The 23398-nt window shown below is 30.8% G+C and overlaps 3 protein-coding genes and 1 non-coding gene across 4 annotated transcripts; all 4 read left to right on the top strand.

The window, feature by feature from the left end:
* The first annotated feature begins 461 nt into the window (after positions 1–461).
* LOC102593816 (protein cfxQ homolog) lies at positions 462–4580 on the top strand. The gene is made up of 7 exons (XM_006353397.2): positions 462–796; positions 2111–2221; positions 2332–2430; positions 2522–2632; positions 2710–3013; positions 3406–3545; positions 3633–4580. Exons 1-7 carry the CDS (start codon positions 659–661, stop codon positions 4179–4181), a joined length of 1452 nt encoding a protein of 483 aa, XP_006353459.1. The 5' UTR covers positions 462–658; the 3' UTR covers positions 4182–4580.
* An 893-nt stretch (positions 4581–5473) lies between these two features.
* On the top strand, positions 5474–10819 carry LOC102593492 (uncharacterized). Its single transcript, XM_006353396.2, has 5 exons — positions 5474–5924; positions 6480–6517; positions 8947–9217; positions 9590–9873; positions 10302–10819. Exons 1-5 carry the CDS (start codon positions 5598–5600, stop codon positions 10735–10737), a joined length of 1356 nt encoding a protein of 451 aa, XP_006353458.1. The 5' UTR covers positions 5474–5597; the 3' UTR covers positions 10738–10819.
* A 978-nt stretch (positions 10820–11797) lies between these two features.
* TRNAS-GCU (transfer RNA serine (anticodon GCU)) lies at positions 11798–11879 on the top strand. The gene has a single exon. It is a non-coding gene; the product is annotated as a tRNA-Ser (tRNA).
* Positions 11880–18991: 7112 nt separating this feature from the next.
* On the top strand, positions 18992–20397 carry LOC102593156 (transcription repressor OFP8). The gene is made up of 2 exons (XM_006353395.2): positions 18992–19323; positions 19730–20397. Exons 1-2 carry the CDS (start codon positions 19044–19046, stop codon positions 20290–20292), a joined length of 843 nt encoding a protein of 280 aa, XP_006353457.1. The 5' UTR covers positions 18992–19043; the 3' UTR covers positions 20293–20397.
* Positions 20398–23398: the final 3001 nt, after the last annotated feature.

Genomic DNA, 23398 nt, shown 5'->3' with positions numbered 1-23398 from the left:
AAATAATGACATGAATTGACGAGAGGGACTTGCTCGGATGGTAAGCACCCCTCACTTCCAACGCGAAGGTTGCGAGTTCGAGTCACCAAGGGAGCTCCAGGGATGGGAGCTCCTAGGGAGGGTAAAAAAAAATAAAATAAAATTTGACATGAATTGGAATTTTTTCATACAAAAATGACATAAATGAGTCAAACTCTTAGCGAATGATATAAATGAACTTTTTTTCTCAAAGTTACAGACATATTTGAGAGTTTTTCTCTTTTTTAATTTTAACTTTTCACATAATATGTTTAAGATTATAAAATAAAAAATATTTTAAAATATATTACATTCAAACAATTTAAGATAAAATTTTATGTATTTTTTTTTTATTTTCTTAAACTCCGTTGAGTCAAAATAAGGAAGGTGCCATGCGATGCCTATTGCTATTGGTATCCAGCTATGAAAGCGACCCAATTAGAATTTACTAAAAAATTAGCGGCCACAGCTGCTAGATTTCGCCGAGTTTTCGTGTACCAAATGACTCACCTATGACTTGTTTGACAAAATTCCCCTGAGAGAAAAAAATTCTTGTGTTTACCCTTTTCCCTTCAATCTCTGTTCTGTTCTTGAGAGAGAGAGAGGGGAAACAAAGATAGGAAGAAGAAACAGAAAAGAAATGCAGAGGACAAGGGATCAACGTTCAAGATCTTCCAGACCCATTACCATTCATGGGTTAGCACAATCTGGGGATGTTGTTGCCTTTAAAAAGTTGCTTAATGACAACCCTTTTCTTCTTAATGAACGCAACCCTGTTGTAAGATCTCTATCTTGCTCTCTTTGGCTTCATGTATAAGTTCTAATATTTTGCTATATGTACACAATCTTTCTTGGCTTTAGCATTTCCATATAAGGGGTTGTTTTTATACATTGGATCATAAAGGTGGGTTCTTCCTTCTTTTTTATCTGTTCGAGCTTTGGTGGACAGTGTGAACTTTGCACATACCCTGTTTATGTGTTAAAAAAATCATGAAATGTCTATAAATATTTGATTTTGAACCCGGTTATTAAATTGGACTATAGGAACCCATAAACTTTAAATCTTGGATCTCCCTCTCACTAGCACGTATCCAGTGGAATTAGTCGAGGTGCGGAAGATGGCATGGACAAGGCGATTATAGGAAAAAGAATATTTGTAGGCTTTATGTATCTAAAGATGTTGGTAAAAAGAAATGTATCTTAAAAGAAGCCAATTTTGCACAAAGAAAATGTGTATTAAAGACCCCCTTAGTTATTGGATAATGCAATTATGTATACCGTGTCATCTGAGGAAATTCCAGTTGAATATCGAGATAAAATCCTCTGGGTTATGCTTTATGCATGCATTTGGGAGCTTGAACCATCAAGCAATTTGGGGCAAGATTAATAGTGACAACAATGAATAAAGCTTAAAAACATTTGAGATAATAAGAATATCCTTATGCATCTTCCACTTTATTGGCTATTAAGAAAAGAGGAAGATGCATATGGATATCCGTATTATTCTCATATGCACAGCCATAGACAAAATCAGTTTGCCCGTGTAGTACATCTATATTGGTTATTGCATTTTAAAAAGCTTTTTATTTTGCTTGTATGTTCTGTTGAAAATCAAAATGTGCAATGCTAATACATAGTAACACAGTTGCTTTGGTAATTGGGTGGGATGGAGCTTAGCTAAATGGTTATTTGGTTGCCAATTCTATAGAGTTAATTGTACTATGCTAGTGTAGTATGTGACTGCAGGTATGGAATATCATGGTCAAATGGTGATATACAACTTCTTATTTGGAGTTATGTCCTGCCCTTTGCTGTTTCGTTATATTGATGTTTTACTTAGATATGGAGTTAAATTTGAGGCTGATACAAGTAGTCGCTGGGTTTATGTTGCCTTTGATTTTTCTTGCTTTTAAGTTCCATTACGAAGTTCCTAAAGGGAGGGAATGAAACAGGGTACTGATAGTTTTGTTAAAGTTTGAAAGAGCTGGCTACTGATCATGTTTACCTGGTCATAGTCTTGTGAAAGCTAGACTAGATGATTGCTTGTGAAAAGTATTTTCTTTAATATTGTTTGCTACTTTTCTGGATGCAGATGGTGCAGACGCCTCTTCATGTTGCTGCTGGTTACAACAATGTCGAAATACTCCAGTTTTTGCTCAGTTGGCCTGGCCCAGAGAAGGTGGAGCTGGAAGACAAGAACATGGTACGTGAAGGAATTACCAGTTGCATATTCTTTTGGAGTTGACTGGACTTTGTCACTCTTGTAACTTCTTGCTTTCTTGTTTTCTGGGGTTAATATTCTGTGCATTGCAGTATGGAGAGACACCATTGCACATGGCAGCCAAGAATGGTTGTAATGAAACAGCAAAGATGCTTCTTGCTCATGGTGCTCTTGTTGAAGCCAGAGCCAATGTGTGTATGTTTACTGCTTCAGTTGTGATTGGACCATGAACACGTGCTTCTCGATTTGTTCTAATTTTCATTTTCATGTGGCTTTTTGCAGAATGGGATGACTCCGCTGCACCTTGCTGTTTGGCACTCACTACGAGCTGAAGATTATTCAACAGTAAAGACATTGTTGGAGTATAACGCGGATTGTAGTGCTGAAGATGATGTACGATAGATTCCATTTATTAAAAACATCCCGTTCCTTTTCTGGTCATTGCTAATAATGAAATATATGAAGTGCAGGAGGGAAAGACCCCTATAAATCATCTCTCTCAAGGCCCTGAAAATGAAAAATTGTGCGAACTTCTCCACCAGTATCTTGATGAACAAAGAAAACGTAAAGCCATTGAAGCATGTAGCCAGACCAAAGCTAAAATGGATGAACTGGAAAGCGAATTATCTAAAATAGTGGGGCTAGATGAACTTAAACTGCAACTCCGCAAATGGGCAAAGGGGATGCTCTTGGATGAGAGGCGTAAGGCCCTAGGGCTTAAAATCGGTGCAAGAAGACCACCCCATATGGCTTTCCTTGGTAACCCTGGAACAGGTAATCAAGTCTACATTACAATTTATAAAGAAAGCATCTTTAGTGATATGTTCTATCATCAATCATCAGAATTTTAACTATTTGTTCCAATACGGCATCGTACAATGTTTCACCTGGTCTATTTATTGAAAGGGTGGGGGCCAATTACTAATGGAATTCCTTGTCTGCTCTCTGTAAAATACTCGCATAGTATTAAAGAGAAGCAAAAAGATTAGGTGAAAACTTATAGAAACAAAGAGCATACCTTGTAGCTCCTGGTTACGTCAGGGATACTGTTGAATGTAGGATGTGTTACACCTTCTTTTACTTTTTGGTGTATGCCTTGCAAACTTGTGTATTTGATGAATATCTTGTAGGTTGATTTATAAGATTTTGTGATGGTACTATTACAGGAAAAACTATGGTTGCTCGAATTCTTGGAAAATTGCTTCATATGGTGGGGATCCTTCCCACCAACAAGGTGACAGAGGTGCAGAGAACCGATCTGGTTGGTGAATTTGTTGGTCATACAGGGCCAAAGACAAGGAGAAAGGTAAGCTTTCCATGACTATTGAAATTCTTGCACATTTCCCATTAATGTTTTATCTTTTAGCTCACCAAGTCTTGGGCAAATATGCAGATCCAAGAAGCTGAAGGGGGGATTCTTTTTGTTGATGAAGCCTATCGATTAATACCTATGCAGAAGTCGGATGACAAGGACTATGGTTTGGAAGCACTAGAAGAGATAATGTCTGTTATGGACAGCGGGAAAATTGTAGTAATTTTTGCAGGTTACAGTGAACCAATGAAGCGCGTGATCACTTCTAATGAAGGTTTCTGTAGAAGAGTAACAAAGTTTTTCCATTTTGACAACTTTAGCTCTGAAGACCTTGCCACAATTCTTCATCTTAAAATGACCAATCAAGCCGATTGTAGCTTGCTATACGGATTCAAGTTGCATCCTTCATGTAGCGTTGATGCTGTTGCAGCACTTATCAAGGAAGAAACTACTGAAAAACAGCGCAAGGAGATGAATGGAGGTCTGGTCGATCCATTGCTAGTTAATGCAAGAGAGAATTTGGACCTGAGACTCAGTTTTGACTGTATAGACTCAGACGAACTACTAACAATTACTCCAGAGGATTTAAAAGCTGGTCTTCAATTGTTATCGCAAACAGGAGTAGCTTAGTCCTGACTTCTCTCCGAGCCAAATAGAGTGTTGAACAACGAGTTGCCACAGAAGTTATACGTAATATTTTGGGAAGAAAGTTATAGAGACTCTCATATATCCAACCTTGGAATGGATGTTAGCTAGAGGTAGATTATCTCAGGCTTGCAGGTCTGTCTGTTCTCCATGGATTACTTCCTCATGAATTTCTCTCTTCTTTTTCGCATATTGCAACCTTGCATTAGTTAGTTCATTGCATTCATTCTTGCTTTTTTAAATATCCATTTAAATTATTTATTATACTTAGGATATTCTTCATGTTGTTTGTTATAGGTTGGATGAAAATTGTTGTACTGAACTGCTACAAAAATTGCATCTTTGTAATGTTAAGAAGTTGTGTAGTTTTTGGGGTTCCTTCTAGTACTCCATTTCGTCAATTTTTTGTTATATTGATTCTCCGAGGCTCTATCGGAAACAGTGAAGGTAGGAATAAGGTTTTCGTAGACACCACTCTCTTCGAACCACTGGGTGTTGATTCTCTAAATATTTCATCACAGAGGGAGAATTGTTCTTGGAGGATCCTATAAGTTCTTAGTCAGAGAACAATTTAATAATGCCTTAATTCTAAGTAAGTTGAGATCGACTATATGAATTTTCACTATCTATATTGATCCAACTAAGCTCTGTATCATTTCAACTTGATAAATAATTTGTTTCTCTAGCACTTATAGTTCTTTACGTTTTCTGCATATAAATTTCTAACAAGCTTAAAAGATTCCTAGCAAACATTAGACATCATTTCTTAGTTAGCAACATCAGCAACGACCAACTAGAGTATACGCATACTTACTTCTACCTATTAGAGATAGAAAAGTCATTTTCAATAGATTCTCACTTACAATCAAATATTTTCGAGCCATTTGAAAAGGGAATATAAAAATGTGAACAACAACAATAGAATAATTTAAAATGAAGTGCAATACTCAACACATAAGAGATAACTATTCAAAGATTTCTCATATGTTATTTTCTAATTTTCTTATAAATAAAAATAAAGATCTCTCTGATGAAAAAAGACACAAACTAAAAATAAATAGAGAGGTAGAAAATCAATCGACACGGTAGAGGAAATGAGTGAACAAGTTCTTTAGAAATCAATCTAGTTTCAACTTATGAATAAATAAGACATGCAAGTGTGATCAAATTGATTGAATAAGTGATCTCGCAAATGAAGAATTTTAGATTCAAATATTTTTTGCAAGTTAATAACACAAAAAATAATTTAAAAAAAAAAACATAAATAAGCTTCGACTTTGCGTGCAAAATAGCCACAAGGCAAACCAGAAAGCAGCTAAGAGTAACAGATTTTTTTTCATCACTCCATTTCTCTTCACCATATCCTCTTCTCTCTCTTTCTCTCTCTAAAAGAAAAGAGCTATGGTTCATCGCGCTCTCTCTCTACTCTCTTCAACGTCTCCATCTTCAATTCCTTCAAATTTCAACTCCGATTCACCTTCCCCGTCGTTTTCCTTCCGGCGAATTCCTCGTTTTCCGAAGCTCAACGTCTTGTCGAGGCAGGTATTGATTGATAATAACAACAATGACTCGCCGGAGCAATTCCTGCAGAATAATTCGATTGCTGATTTTATGAGGTTCAAAAAAGGAACCAGCTCTGATGATAGCGTTAGCACAGCTGAATTGCAAACCGCCGTCGTTTCTTATCGGAAGAAGTTCCCTTGGTCTCTTCTTCAACCTTTTCTCCAGGTTAAAATTCCTCTCACTGAACTTTCAGAGATAGTGTGTTTATGCGTGTATTATACTAAGCATTCTCTATTTAAACACTTGAACTAAGAGTGTTTTAATTGAAAACGTCAATTCCTAATAAAATATTCCAATTAGACAGTTTCAGCTCAAATTTTAGAATTCCTTTTTTGCATATGTTCTCATTAATCTGTTAAGTTAAACATATAAAATATGTCATTTTTTATAACTATGCTCTATTGGAGATAACATATTTTATGTGGTTACCTTAACTATCTAATAGACCAATGGAAACTCGCACGGAAGTTTTTTTATAATTTGAATTGGAAGTGTCTAATTGGAACACTTTACTAGTAGTGAGGTGTTTGATAGGAACAAGGCTTAGTTGAGTGTTAAAATGGAATATCCTGACAAATTTAAGGAGTTGGCTATGTAAACACACGTGGTTTACATTGGACTTAGATGCGAGTCTTATTGGAGAAATGATTCAATATTTGGCTACATTTTGTAATTCAAATTCTGAAGTTTGATTGTGATTGTGAAATTCTGATTGTGTAGGTTGATTTGGTGTCGACAATACACATTGCTGATAAAGAGTAAGTTCAATCTCTCAGAATCCAGAAAAATGTTGTGGAGCTTCATGTTATGTTGATAGGAAGTGAGATTATTTCTGTTTTTAGCTTGATTGTAGAGATCTAGATTGATTAATTATGAATTCATCATCAATTAGTTGAAGAAGTTAAGATTATCTTTTCTTGTGATGGTTGCCCTTGAACATGGTAGCATCTATGTTTTATGTGAAACACCAAACAATATAGCAATTTTTTGTAAAGGTTGACACACAAGACATATGTGAGGAATAAGAAATGTATATGATAAACTAGTTATAATGCTGTATAACTCAGTTTGTATGAATGAAAAGTAATTGATTGGATAATGTTGCACATTTTTGTCGTTACTCTCAAATGGTAATGGATAGTATCCATGCCATAGTGGTAATTGTGTTCCCTTATATTTTAAGATTTTTGCTATGCATTTAGTGACTTTAATATGGAGGTGAATTTGTGAAGATTCTGTTTGTTAAATTTACTTGTCCCATCGTTTGATCATTGGGTGAAGTGAGTGCCAAAAGATATCCTTATTCCCCCTTTAAGATCTAGGCAACAACAACAACAATGTCTAATCCCAAGTTAGTTTGGGTCGGTTATATGAATCCTCACAACCCATCTGCTCCACTGGAAAATCATCAAACACTAGTAGTTCTATACATTTTCTACTAACGTACAAATCTCAAAAAGATTAAAAGACTCTTAGCAAACATTGAATCTAACTTAAATTACCAACATGACTAAAGTTTAATTCCAACTGATTGCCAAGTCTTCATGAATTTCAAGAGATAAGCAACTTTTCTCTTAGTGCTTTTAGGTCTATCATCGCCTTTTAAGACTTCCAATTATTGTGGCTGTACCACTATGAACTGATGCATTTGGAGGTTTGCAAAGTAAATGAAAACCCCATCTCAAATGACAATTCTCTTAATCTGGAAGAGCTCTGCTTTATCTTCTATTGAGATCTGTCTAAAAGGAGCTTTTTTACTTCCTCTTCATACGTTAGATCCTTGAATGTAGGAAATGGCATATCAGATTTATTGGTGCCTTAAAGAAGAATGGTTAGTTACAACTACAACTATTCATACTGGGAATTTTTCCCTACTTGTCTTTTTCCTTAAAACATCATCTCAAATAACATTCTCTAATTCCATGAAGTGCTCTGCTCTATGTTCTATTGAAATATGTCCAAAAGGAGATTTTTTGCTTCCTCTTCGTACATTAGATCCTTGAATGTAGGAAATCAGACTTATTGGGGTTTAAAGAAGGATGGCTAGTAACTAGTTACAACTACAACTATTCATACTGGGAATTTTGTGCTACTTGTCTTTTTCCTTCTACTTAGATATTTGGATGTCTCTACAGATATATATATATATATGCTCTAAACTCTTTGTACCTATTTCAGAATGTAATTATTTCTCATCTTGTCTAACAATTGTGTGGCCACACATATCCATCTTAACATATGCATTTTGCGACACTCATCTTGTTGATATGTTGGACCTTAGAGGTCCATCATTTACTCCCGTATAACATTACTGGTCTTAAAAAAAATTCTATAGAAATTGCCTTCCATTTTGGTAGTTATCCTCATATGGCATAACACTCCAGTAGTACTCACTTAGCGAAGAAACAAACAATCTAGTAGCACTTCTCCATTTCAACTGTCCTATTTTAATTTTCTGTGCCACAGTTTATGGATTGTACCATTCTCTTGGAACATCAAATCTAGACATCAGAAGTTTTTGCATTTGGCACTATAATCTCATCTCAACTTCACTCTTATATTGGTGAAACTTACATTGTATATGTTTTGTCTTACTTATACTTATTTTAAAACTCTTATTTTAAAATTCCTAATTGCATGGGGGTCCCTGTTGTTGGAATAAGTATGTTCTTAAAGAGTTGTTGTATTGGTATTTTTGGTGTTGCAATTTTCTGTACTTTCTAACTTCTTGAGCCAATAGTTTTTCATTTTATTGTTTCCATGCAAAACTGTGATTAGCAATTGGGTAGTTAATGTCGGTTGAAGAATCATTCTAAGTTCGGTTGCTTAACCATATCAAACGATAACAGTACATTCAACTTATGGCTACTAATCTATGATCTGTCAGGTTATCAGAAGGATTTGATAGAAGTAATCATTGTTTCGATAATTAATTATAGCTCCATACCTTCATGAATCAGTTTTTGTGTAGTGTGTGATTGCTTATCTACCATAGCTATCTTGATTCTGTCTCGTGATCATGGTTATCTAATTTTTGTCCCATAATGTTTTATCTGATATCTTTATGTGTATCCTGATGTCAAGTATGGTCCATGGGAAACATCTTAACAACCTGCTATTTCTCTATCATTCTTTTTTGATCTTGTCTGACAGAACAGTTGAACTTGGATTGATATTGTATTTGCAGGTACTTTGCGGCCCTCCAAAAGGAACTTGAACCATATGATTGCATTCTCTATGAGATGGTAGCCAGCAGAGAAAGTTTAGACAGTAGAAAAAGTTCTATTTCTAGGAAGAAACTAAAAAGTTCAAGATCACGGGGATTTAATATTATAGGATTCATCCAACGGCAGATGGCAAGATTTCTCACCCTTGATTTCCAACTAGATTGTCTCGACTATGAGGGTGAGAATTGGTATCATGCGGATCTTGATTTTGAGACCTTCAAGTTACTCCAGGTACTCTATGTGATAACTTTGATGCTAAGTCCTTTACTTGTTAAACAAATTGCTGATTATTCAGGATGTTCACACACTTGTAGCCTCTCTCTCACTTCCCTTGGTTCATTTCATGTCCATTTGAGCGCATGACACTTGATTTATGTGTATCTCTATAGTACGGATTGAAAGTTGATTTATATGTATGTACATATGGTGTGTGTATGAATATATTATTTGTAATTTTGTAGGTCAGACCAACATTTCTAGTTTTCTCTTTTTAAACGTGCCATTTTTATCTTTCTTTTATCAGTTTTTTTCTAGTGCAAGTATATATTAATTCTATGTCCACACAACCGGATGATCTCACCATGTTATATATAACCTTTTCAGATTGAAAGAGGCGAGAGCTTCTTCACATTTGCCAGAGATATGACACTTAGATCAACAAAAGCGCTTGTGCAGCCTACAATCCCAGATGATCTTGACCCTTGGAGATCCAAACTTCTATGGGCTTCTCGGGTGCTGCCGATGCCTCTTGTTGGACTTCTTATCATTGGAGGTGTTTGTACAGATGTGAAAAGCCAACCATCTGAATATCCTGAACTAGAAGCCTTGTCTAGACTTGATTTTGGTGCTGCAATGAAGGTCTTCCTAGCAAAGCGACTAACATCCGAGTAAGTTTAATTTGGGCAGCCAAAATTGAGTTTTGGTGTTGTAGCTGTCTGGAATATTTTTATTGTTCTCTCTTCTTTATCCAATGAGAATAAGAAGTATCATAAAGAAAGTACCTCCATGAAAAAATGCAAAAAGGAGATGCAATGGGACTCTTTCACGAACACCCTCCTCCCTCCTTAGCACATGTAATTCATGAATGCAAACTTAGATCATACAGTCTATAGGTTTTTGCATCGACGGAAAGGATAACTCTCCAGATAATCGCCTTTGCTCAATGCTAATTTTTGTTTACATTTTCCTTGCCTGTAATGCTTACAATTATTTATTGTTTCTTGTCTTCATTTAAGATCAAAGCTTCTTTTGTTCATACTTGGTAATCCCTCTCTTCATTTACTAAGGTAGTAACGCCTTCCCATTATACATGTAGATTCACACAGGTCACAGCTGATGTAGAAGCGGAATCTGTTATTATCGGAGAGAGAAACAAAGCTGCATTAGAAGCACTTCAAAGAGCTATGAACGAGGGTCATAATAAGATTGCTATCCTTTACGGTGGTGGGCACATGCCAGATTTGGGACGTAGGCTACGAGAAGAGTTTGACCTTGTCCCTTCTGAAGTACAGTGGATAACTGCCTGGTCCATCACGAACCGCAACCTAACAACCAATTCACTTCCTTTGTTGAAACAAATGGCAGAAGTTTCAGGTTGGCCTCTAAATCGATATCAGACTTTAGCTCTGCTAATTTTCTCTTCTGTTCTTGCATTGGATCTTTGGTTTTGGGAACTCTTCTTTGGTACTACAGCTAATTGGGTTTCTCAAGTTGCATCAGACATTTCTCAATATGTTCATATGCACAATTGAAGTAATTAAATTTATTAAAACAATTGGGTCAATGAAGCCTTGTGTACATATTTCTGGATTCTATAGTTATATATATATATCTTGGATTCTTGTTATTATAAGGTTATATATCCTTCATTTTACATATAGGACTTGGGGTTGTCTGTTTGTGTTCTTGGCCTTCATAACTATTAGGAGTACTAGTTTGGACATATGATCGAAATGGAATAGTCCTAAAAATTGAATGTCATGGATTTTTTTTTATTTTTTTCATTTTATTACCTGGTGTCTGGTAACTGCTTTGGAGCTCGATTTAATCTGGATTCGCACAGGAAAATCCCAATGATCAAATGCTTTCTACCAGAAATGACTTCATTTCTAAGACTACAACTCGAGATATTTGGTTATGATTGTACGATAACCCATCAAGTTGTTTCCATAATCAATATAAGTGTATGCTAAAATCATGCAGAACCTACATGGTAGAGGAAGATTAAGAATCGCTAGTAATTGCCGATCAGTCAAATTCATTTCCAAGCCTGATACAAAATGACCAAACAAAAAATGTTTTCGAAACTATTTAAATTAAAATAACATACTTAAAACAGAGAAACAACACTAAAGAGTTCCACAGGCAATAGCCCTCTGCCCCTCCCACGGCTTTAGTTGGTAAAAATGTGGTACGCGATATATGGGTTAAATGCACGTTACGAGTTCAAAGTCCTGCAACAAACAAGGTAGTTAAGTGGATAAAGATAAGAGGATGAACTCATTATCCATTGAGTTTCGAACCTCCTATCACTATCATTTTGGAAGATTTCTTAATTATTAAAGAGAAAAGAATTTTACATATGTATGGATTAGGCGCTTACAAATTCGAACCAATTTAGCTGGAGAATGATCTAGGAATGGACTCATTATTATCGAGTTTCAAACCTTGAATTACTATAAGTAGACTTATTTATTATCGAGTTTTGAACCTTGTGTCACTACTCACTAGCCTTCAAGAATTTTTTATTTAAAAAAAATGGAGAAAGCAGTAAACATTCTTATATATCTTTACTTAAACAATTAACAACTTGTCGCTTTGGCCGAGTGGTTAAGGCGTGTGCCTGCTAAGTACATGGGGTTTCCCCGCGAGAGTTCGAATCTCTTAGGCGACGTTATATTTTTGCCATCCTCGAACCCTGGATATGGAGCGATTTATCCTTTAAAGTAAGACTTAGTCGCCTTTGATATGTAGCGCTTTATCCTTTTGCCATCCTCGAACCCTCGATATGGAGCGATTTATCCTTCAAAGTGAGACTTAGTCGCCTTTGATATGTAGCGCTTTATCCTTCAAAGTGAAACTTAGTCGCTTTTGATATGTAGCGTTTCATCCTTCAAATAAGACTTTTGTAAAATTCACCTTCGATATGGAGCGATTTATCTTTCGTAAAATCAAATTAGTTGACCATCAAAAGCGGATACCGAACACTAAGTAAAAAATAAAAAATAAAATAAAGAGTATATATGTATAATGTATAATGTTACTAGTACAATTTAATTTTTATGTGTTAAAGAGTACAATTTACTCTTTATGTATTTCTCAGTGTCACTAGTACAAAAATTTAATCATAAATTTGAGCAAATTGAGAGACATATTTCACTATGACAAGTACTTCACATAATAGTGTACAAAAAAAACAAATGCACACATTCAAATTGCTGTCCTAAAGTTTGTCCAATATATATTGTCAACTCACAAATTGTTGTCCACCAGCTAGGGATGTACATGACCGGGTTGGTTCGGATTTTTCAAATACCAAACCAAACGATTGTGTCGAATTTTTAAATTTATAAATCAAACCAAACTAATAAACCTCGGATTTTTTCAAATTTTTGGATTTTTTCGATAAAGTTTGCATACAAACATATAATTAACTTGTGCTCCAAATATTTCTTTAATCCAACCAAAATACAATTATCGAAGGTGTTTCTTAAGAAAATAACACAAAATATGAGATGAGTACTGATGACACTAAAATATTCAATAAAAAATAATAATGAAATCATCATATAAAATAAATATTGCAAAGTCATAATGAAAATGATCATAATTTAAAAGTACTAAATCATGCTAAAATAAGTTTAAATAAGTATTAGTTACATTACTAAATTAATTTAAGGAAAATTAAAATTAGATTATGTATTTTAATTGTCTAAACCAATATAAAACTAAAGAACAAATATTCAATATTATTGTCATTCTTAGTATTGAATTGATTTTCTTTTTGCATTAGTATTAATTTGATTTTGATTTAAGTGTTATTATAATTATCAACATCTATGAACTATAATCTTATTGGACCATTTAGAATTCTAAGTTTTAAACTTGAACTAATATATTAAAAATAAAAACTATGAAATATTATAAGAAATATTTTAAAATTATATCAAAGTAAATATTTTATGTATAAAATAAAATTTTAAAATTACATATATAATGTCAGGTTGGTTTGGTCTCGGGTTGGTTTTTTTTAGTTAAAACCAAACCAACCCAAATATAGTCGTTTTTTTTTTCCAATACCAAATCAAGTCAAACCAAACCACTAGTCGGGTTTTTTTCCGTTTTGACTCGATTTGCGATTTGGTTCGATTTTCGATTCGGTTTTATACACCCCTATGGCTCCAGCAATGCTGAAGTACATATTCAAATTGTATTGATAGGTAAAAATAAATAAATCATTTCACAATCAATATATATAACTTAAACGCTTATATTATTTATGCGTTGTTGCAGAGCTACCAACTCTAACTAAGAGATCTGAAAAAATATAAATTCGCACAGCGAGTGAATACACTTCACTATATATCAACAGAATTCAACGATTTATAAATACAAAGAAAAAAAATATATTTTTATCCTATTTTTCTAATAAATAAGATTTGAAATGTCTAATAATTTATAGAAAAAGGAAAAATGAAAAAACATTGACAGAATAGTATTTTCATGAGTTCTGAATGAGGTCTGACCATAATGCTTCTGAACTGACCTCCCACATAAAGTTACTTATGCTGTGTTGAGTCTGTTTACTTCAGTTCCAATTTATTAATTTTTTTTTTTTATCACAGTTTATGTTAGATGAGGAAGGCGAGATTGAGATAATTTATATATGTGTTGAGGAGATGCATAAATATCTTATTATTATTTTTATTTTATTATTACCTATTGATTTTTTTATTCAGTTATTGTACTATTTGTTATAGTTACTACCGTTCTTTTTCCCACTATTTTCTACCTGACTTCTTTTACAATATATTGTATTTCTTTTTTCTTACTGATTTTGATATAGTTTACTTAAGCTGAAGATTTATTAAAAATAACCTCTCTATTTTCATAAAATAGGAATAAAATTACGTATACGTCACCCTCTCCAAATCCACTTCTGAAATTACATTAATACTTAGCTATGTGTACCAAACGACATAAGTACTAATCAACAATTGTACAATTTTTCAGCCAAATGATAAATTATACTAAGGTTTTGGTCGGGTGGTTAAGGAGAATTAGCAAACATTATTTACTAATTTTTCGGAGAATAAATTGTATTGATTTGAGGAAATATCTAACACAAATAATTTATTTTTTTGAGGGGAACCAAATATAGACAATCAATTCTTTAAAGAATAAAATAAAATAAAGAATGTGTTTTTACTGGTGGTGTAGAGGTTAATGAATTAATTGTTAAATAATAATCAAAACTAAAGAGAGATAATTAAGCACAATATCTCAAACTATAGGAAAATATAGTACTACTAGTACAAACAATTAGGTTTTATAAAATTTGCTCTAAAATAAATTAAACCTTAAAGGGTTTAGAATATACACAATTCTTTTTAAATGTTTGTTCATATAGATGACACACAGTTAATCTAAAAAATTCACCTCTTGATCAAGGTAAATGACCACAAGAAACTTTATTCGAGAAGGAGATCGTGGATCGTGGTGATGAAACATATGAAACTTAACTTGAAGATTTCCCCCCCTGAGAATATGAATAAAATTTCACATTAGTCTATATATAAAGTGCATGGATACTCTAATAGTTTTTGAAAAAATCGTACGAATTTAACCCAAAACAAAATATTACCGCATATTAAAAGTATATATAAAACATATAAAATGAAAATTGAATTATGTATTGACTAATGGTAGGACAAATAGATAAGCCTTTTAACTTCAAAATTTTCAGAGCCCATTTTGCTAGGTGACATACAAAAGCATCAAATCAAAGGAAAAAATCAAGAAGCAATGTCAAAGGCCATATATATTGTTTTTTTCTTGTCATATTGAGCTGAATTCAACTTTAGAAAGCTGAACCCATCACTTATTTTATGAAAAAAATGTCTCCTAGCTTTTGTATTACTTCTTCTATTACTAAAGAAGAAGTGCATGCATTTGTTTGTTTGTTTTTTGGAAGCTTCTATGATTTCAAGATGCTCTTGAAAATTGATAGATCTACCGACAAGGATTGTGGTGGAGTGGTAACAGGTAAGTACTTATTCATCCTTAATTAGAGGTCACGAGTTTGAGTCTCTATGGGTACAGGGTTGCCTTTTTTAGGAGCACTTTACCGAACTTTTCGGTATAAATTCAAATTTAATTGGACTCCAAAATGTGTACCAAACACCGAATGAAAACCCAAAAAAAAATAGTTTGAGAGATAGTGTAAGAGAAAGGGAGAAACTATATATTTAAATTTTAAGTTTTTTTGTACATATACTGATAGTATCTTGCTGATTTGTTGTCATGTTATTTTGCTATCATGCTTCAAATATTCTTTATTTATACAGAGTTTCTATCAAAAACAATTTTTCTATCCTATAAAAGTAGGGATTATAATAAGATATATCACAGTTTAAAAATAAGCATTGAAATGTGTGAATAATAATTTAGTCGAACCTTAAGACGAATATGGCGGATAAATTTTTATCCTAGAGAGTAATAAGACATATCACATTTTAGTCTATCCTTAATCAGAAATTTCGAGTTCAAATCTTTATAGGAATAGAAATATTTTTGTTGAGAGCAACACATTCAAAAATAAGCATTGAAATGCATGAATACTAATTTAGTTGAACCTTAAGACGAATGCAACAAATAAGTTCTTACCCTAGAGAGGTTAAAAAGATTGAGGTTAGTGCAGTACTCTCCAAGATAAATAGTTCCTTGCTAACGCAGTAAACTGCTGAGCAAGTGTAATGACAAATATTCCAATATAGGGAAGTATAATTTATTGCTATTTATTACATATAAGAACATGGAAAAGGTGACAATTTTACCTTTGTCTTCCCATCTTGTATCTCACATTTCAAAAATATTTAAGTGGTTGTAAAGTTGTTTTGTATTATCAATGCTTTATAACGTATGATAGTAGATCGTAAGAGAGTTCAATGCATTAAGTTTTTGCTACGTACGGATTTTAGAGAAGTTATTATAGGTAACTTTATAATTTTGTATTTCTGTTAGAAGTTATTCTCATAGCTCAAACTCGTGATCTGGATACACAATTTTATAATCTTGTATTTCTGTTAGAAGTTATTTTCATAGCTCAAACTCGTGATCTCCAGATCACATGACAATAACTTTATTAGTTACTCCAAGATTCCCCTTCAACGTTTAGTATAATAGATTAATTATTAATTTTAGTTGAGTTTAAGTTATATATTTGTTAGTATAAGGAAAATTTTATTCAATCAAGTCATCTTTATTTGTTATAGCAGATAATCTGTCTTATTTTCAAAATTAGAAAATTCACATTTAAAGAGACTAACATGTATTAATTATTCATAATTGACCTATAACAACATGTAGCCCTTTATATCAAATCTGATATAATAATTTTAAAAATAGACTTATAATAACCTTAATAACTTGTTCAATACATTAACAAGAGATTTATTGTAATTATCTTATAATTTGCGACCACTTTGAGTAAATGCATGTTATATAAACATAAAACTTATTTCTCATGATGAGAAAGTGTACTCAAGGAGTTTCTTATTTGGATTTTAGTATAATTCTAATATCAAAACTTTGGAAATTTCATATTTTTGGAGATATTATTATGGTTTTTGTTACTTGGGAAGGTGATCAAGTGGAGTGGTTGTATTGCTTCTTTTGCAATTCCACTGGACATTTATTGCCAAATAGAACTCATTTTGAGTCTTTGGGATATGTCTCGAATATTTGGGTTAGATGTTTTTTAGAGCAAAAATAATTCAATCTTTTGTTGTATTGTTTTATATACTTAGGCTGGTTGGACATATAATATGAACTCATGATACGTAGTTAAAGTTTTGTATGAATATGCAATTTGAATTTTCCTCAATTCTTATACAATCTTACCAAATGAACAAATCATAATTCATAAAACAAGATATCATTATATCCTAAGGCGCCTTATAAATCACATATTTACATGTTCCTCTTATAAATAAGTAGTTGTAATTATAAACTTTCAAATACACATAATTTTATAAAAATCCACTAATCAACAACATTAATAACTAGTTATTTTTCAGTATAATTTCTTTCACATGGTACGAACAATCACTTCACGCTGACCAAAAGTCTTTTTTTGCAAAATTTATTTATTTTTGATATCCCAAGTTAATCATGTTTTTTTGCTGTTGGAGAATTTGAAATTTGCAATCATATCCCAATTGATATACTTAATTATATATAAATATTTTATTTCAAACCTAATTGATATTCTATCCTAAAATTCAAAATTCATGAATTTTATATTTTGAATACTTCTTTTACTAAAAAAAAAAAAGTTCAAGACTTCGAGCATTGTAATTCTATTTTATTTATTCATATTATTAAGTGAGTTGGATCCTGTTTTTCAGCAGAATGCTTTCATTGACTATATATTATCTTGTTTTAATTACTATATTAATTACTACTTTATTGTTTCTGCTTGGAACGTTAATTAATTGGATCATAAATTAAAGAGGTGATTTATTATTTTATTCATTTGAATTTTACTTTTTAAAAAAGTATTATTAGAAATATCATTTGTAGTTTGAATTCAAAATATCAATAAGTACTACTAACTTCTCATCTAATTTGAATTTTTTCTCCATAATTGGTCCCCTACATTTTATTTCTAGACTTGTAGTAGTATTATAATTATATATAGCATGTTTGGTGCTTTTAATTAATCAAACTTGTTAGTGATAAGACAATTTGTTGCTATATTCAAACTTTCGAACTGTTTTGAATTATTTTATTTATTTCGACAGTTTATCAAAAATTATTTTTCTATCTCCGCGAATTAAAGATAAAATATTATATTGAAAAAGGTTCAAACATATCTTTGAAGTATTTGAAATTGAGCTCTTTGTTTATAGTTTAGCTCACGTATGTCCTTATTGTTTAATAGTTTGTTCCAAATATGTAATTAATATAATTAAAACTCCTAATTAACCGAATTAGCTAATTAATAATCAAGAAACGTTTCGTCATAGTTTTTTACTCATCACACTTATTTCAAATTCTGAAATATTTTTTCTAATTGTGCCGAAGATCTATGGTAACTTCTCTATACTACAAAGGTAAGGGTAAGATATGCGTACACAATCCCCTTCCCTAGACTCTACTTGTGAAAAATATACTGGCTATATTAATTGTTACTATAATAAGCAAGAAATGTTTCATCATAATTTACTCATGCATTTATTTCAAATCATTTTCTGAAGAAATTTTTTTTAAAAATCTTGAACCGAGGACCTATCAAAATCAACCTCTCAACCCCATACGATCTGCGTACATATTTCCCTTCCCTCAAACTCTACTCGTAAAAAATATACTGAGTATGTTGTTATCATAATAAGCAAGAAATGACCAAATTTGTCCTTAAAGTATAGGAAGTTGAAAAAATAAGTCTTTATTATTATATTGATGATCTCAATTAATTAATTTATTGAAATTTCTATTGATGAAGACCTATATGCATGAACTGTTTTTTATATTTCAGGGAAAAAAGTTAAGGTGGACTTAAATTAGATGAGGTTGAATTTTGCGTGTTAAAAAGGGACAATAAAAAGGACAAAAAAACAGCAAAAAGTTGCACTATCTGACCATTTTTTTTAAAATAAAATAAAAAATTACTCATTTTTTGAAAACTGTTCTCTTCGTGATCAATTTTATACTTTATATTATATATATAAGTCTCCCACTCATACCCTAATAATTGTATAATAATTCTCTCTTCAAATTCAAAAACAAAAAAAATTCTCTCTTGTTCTTCATCTTCTTTTTCTTTTTGTCTTTTCAAATGGAAAATAGATTTAAAATGAAAATCTCTAGTTTGTTTAAATCATCATTTGGTTCTTGTAAATCCAAGAATATTTCTGATGATATTGATAATAATAAAAAACCAGTTTTTCATACCCAAAATCATCAACATTATCAATTAGTTGATCTTTTCTCTCCCAAACCAAGTCCATTTCCTTCCATGTTTAGACACAAATGCCCTCAAAATCCACTTCCGAGCAGTGGTGTACGCAGGAATTTTTTACAAGCAGCAACATCAGTCTATTGTCACAATTCGACTTGTAAGTGAGTTTTGGTTTCGATATTATATGTTGTTTTCTAGGCTATACTATACTTCTTGTCTCGAATTCATTATTTACTTTTGTATGATATGTTGCGCGAATTCTTTTTAAAAATATTGAATATATGTTTGACTCTTCAAAAACGATATTTTTAAAGAATTCGAGTAATATAAATCAAATGTATATGCATCATTTTCTAGCATAGTATACTTATACGAAAAAAAAATTAAGTTCTATGCACTAAGTAAAAGATAATCACACAATCATGTATAAATATGATATTCTATATGTTGTAACATATTAAAATATATTGATATATAGTATGAGTATTTTTTTTTTGTTTTTTACGAAGCATTGTTGGATAACATCTTGACTAAAAATGGTCTTTTTTTTTTTATTTTTACAGTAGATACAAATGGACGAAAATGCCCTCCAGCATCACCAAATTTTCCTCATGATGAGTATTCTCAAGAGAAGTGCAACTCCAAATATTATGAAAAGAATTCCAAGAAGAAAAATAAGAAGAAGAAATTCAAGAAAATGACAAATTCCAAAATTAAAAAATTTACTAATTTTGATGAAGAATTTGCTAATTTTCATTATAAAGGTCTTTTTAGTAGTGATGAAGAAAGTGAATTAGATGAAGATGACAATAATACCCTTTTCTCATCAAGGTCATTTACAAATTCTGATTCATCTGAATATTCTCTCCGGCGAAAACCACGGCGGCGGAGGGCGGCGAAAGGTGGCGTAAAGGGTAGTCTTGCGGTGGTGAAGAAATCAAAGGATCCTTATGGTGATTTTAGAGATTCAATGTTGGAAATGATTATGGAAAATCAAATATTTGGTGCAAAAGAACTTGAAAATTTATTAGAATGTTTTTTAAAATTAAATTCACAATATCATCATGAGGTAATTATTGATGTTTTTACTGAGATTTGTGAAGCTTTGTTTTCTAGTTTGTCTTAGGAAACAAAAAAATGTATTACAATATGTTTTGTTATGCAACTTTGTTGTTGTGTTTTGTGTTTTATTAAGAATGAGTAGTTAGTGTTATGTCTCGAGTTTGAGTTATATGTTTATGGGGTTATATCTGATCATGTGAAGTGCTTTATTTTTTTTAAGTAAGATATTCTAAATTTGAATTATTCGAATTTTGAAAAGAATATTGTACATCAAGTAGAAAATAACTAGTAGTGATACTGATAATCACTTGGCTAGAAGTAATTAACTATATTTTTTATCAAATAATAAAAGGTTTGGCACTTATAATACTTTTTAAAAAAATAATCTAAAGAATGTAGTAACTAAAATATATAGTTTTTTTTAATGTAAAATCTCTTACACTATTGATGTATTTTAGTTTGTTGTAGTAAATCGTCTAAATTATATTTTCTTTTATATATTACTAATCACATTTATTACGTATAATTATATGTTATTATTAGAAATAGTTTTTTTATTTTCACAAAATATATATAAGGCGACGTAAGTGTTTTTTTCTAGATCTTACTTGTGAATAAAATTGAATTTATTATTACGACTATATTCGATTATCTTTTTAGTCTAGGTCTATGAAAGTTAGTAAAACTCTTTTATAAACGAGTTAAAGATTAATTTATTAACAGTGTTAAAAATAACTACAAATCAGATACTTATAAGATAATTAAGATAAATTCGATAATCAAATAAAAATACTAGTAGTACATAACTTAAATTAAAACTATTTGTAGAGATAGTCCGTGAGAAGATTGTGAAAATAGTAAATCAAAAAAAGCAGAAGAAAAAGTGAGAGCATAGATTTGATAATAGACTGACAATAAAAGGCAAAAAATGACAAAAATAAATTTTCATGGATGGTTCTAAAAGGTGTTTTCACTTTACAAAACATTTGATTGATGTAAAATATTGCATTTGTCTCGTTTTTAGTAATTTTTTTCAAATATTTTGACTTATTAAACTTGCTTTTGACACAAAATTCAAAATGAAAACAAGAATTTTTTATTTTTTTTAAAAGGATGAGGTCTGAATTTAATGGTTCGAAAATGAAAAAAGAGTAGATTCTTAGTTTTTGAATAAGTTATTTATATTTACAAGATAAAATTTTAATTCAAATCAAATTTTTGGTTAGAGTTATTGGATTTTATCGAATTTATAGCAAGAATTATAATTTCGCAATTTCGCCCTAAAGAAAAGAGTCAATTCAAAAACAAGGAAGAAAATAAAATTTTAAAAAAAAGGAGAATTACATAGACGGAACCAAAATTTAAAATTTATTAGTTCAAGATCTTTTTTTAAAAAATGATAACAAGTTTTTAAATTCTAAAATAAATTATTTATATTTATTAAATTAAATTTTAAAATAATTATAAAAATTTATTTAAAATTATTAAATTTTATCGAATTCATAATTAGAATTGCAGCTCCGCCCTAAAGAGGAAGAGTCAATACTTTTCAAATAACTCAATTATTCGTGGAGCGTTTTGTGTTTATTGATTTTGACTTGCAACGTTAAATGCCATCCTTTTGTTTTATAATATGTCGTTTTGCCCTACAATAATTGAAAGTTTAATGAGCATTCAAATCAAATAATTTAAAGCATTTATTAATTAGTACTATTCATCTATTTATTAATTGATAAGTAATGATTAACCAATACTTATTCAAAAATTGAATTCCATTGATAATCAATGATTTTTTTTTTTTTTAAAAAAAATATAAATTGTGGCCTATGAACCCAGAAAAAAAAATGTCGGTAAGGAAACAAAAATGAATTAAAAAATTGTTCCCCACATGATTGGTTTGGTAACATTTGATAAAATTTAAGGGACATATTCCTTATTTACTGAAACATGAGGACAATATTTCTTACATTGTATAAACTTTAATCTTTTTATTTTATTTTATATTTTGGTACATTTTAGTACATAGATTAAGTGAATCTACTTTTGTAAATAACAACAGTCGTAGTCGAGGTCCTTTTATTTTTAATCAGAGGTGAGCAAGGTTGAGTGTTCAAAAATGAAAATATTCATATTGAAAGCATTATCCGAAAAAATGAATCTTACTATAATACACGGATTTAAATTTAGAAAAATCTCACATCTGAATATCCGACACCAAATTGATTAAACAAAAAAAAAAAATCTAGTTTGTAAATTTAGGAACAAAATTAAGATTGGCTTGTAATACATATATTCCATTTATTTCCAATGTGTAGAAAACCAAGGGGTCAAAGAGACACAATAATTCTGTAATGTACTTTTCAACTCCAAATATAAAATGACATAATTAAATATAATATTATTTGACTAGTTTGTTGGTTACGACTTACGAGAATATACTAAGTAGGCATTTGAACAATAATTGAATGATATTTGATATATTTTTTTTAAAGGAATTTAAGTGAAGTTATAAAAAAAATATTTGAAATTTGAAATTATATTTAAATATATATTTAATTTAATGAAATAGTGTAGTTTTTTCATAGAAAAATAATTATTTAAAATTGATTTACAACACTTTTTTCAAACTTAAAAACCAACTTCAACTATTGTAACAATTTGTTAACCTAACATTGAAAATTGTACCATGTTGATAAGGGTAATCACAAGGGGAGATTGGAAAAAAGAAATGATTTTAAGTTTATATATATATATATATATATATATATATACGAATTTTAATCAAATATAACAAATTGTTTCTTTATTTTTTACCTAATAATATCATAATTAATATATAAAAGAGTTTAATTTTTGTCAATACAAAAAATAACACATTAAAGATAATTGCAGGCAACTCTATTGAATTCGGATAGATTAATAAAAACTAGTTAAATTTTGATTGATTCTTATTTTATATGAATTGGATATAAATAGATACCTAATATATTTTAAAAGTTTACGTTAAATTTATCAAACATTTAAGATATGTTAAAAGGATTTTGACAATAAGAATCAAAGTGGAGTATTGGAAAATAACTTTTTTTCACGGTACTCATACATACACACATACATGCTGCTAATTATTAATTTTTGCTACAAGTCTTTACCGATCTAACTTTATCAAAATA

Source organism: Solanum tuberosum, unplaced genomic scaffold, assembly GCF_000226075.1.
Source record: "Solanum tuberosum cultivar DM 1-3 516 R44 unplaced genomic scaffold, SolTub_3.0 scf00155, whole genome shotgun sequence".
Classification (NCBI taxonomy): Eukaryota; Viridiplantae; Streptophyta; class Magnoliopsida; order Solanales; family Solanaceae; genus Solanum; species Solanum tuberosum.
This window is presented reverse-complemented; position numbering and strand designations above follow the sequence as displayed.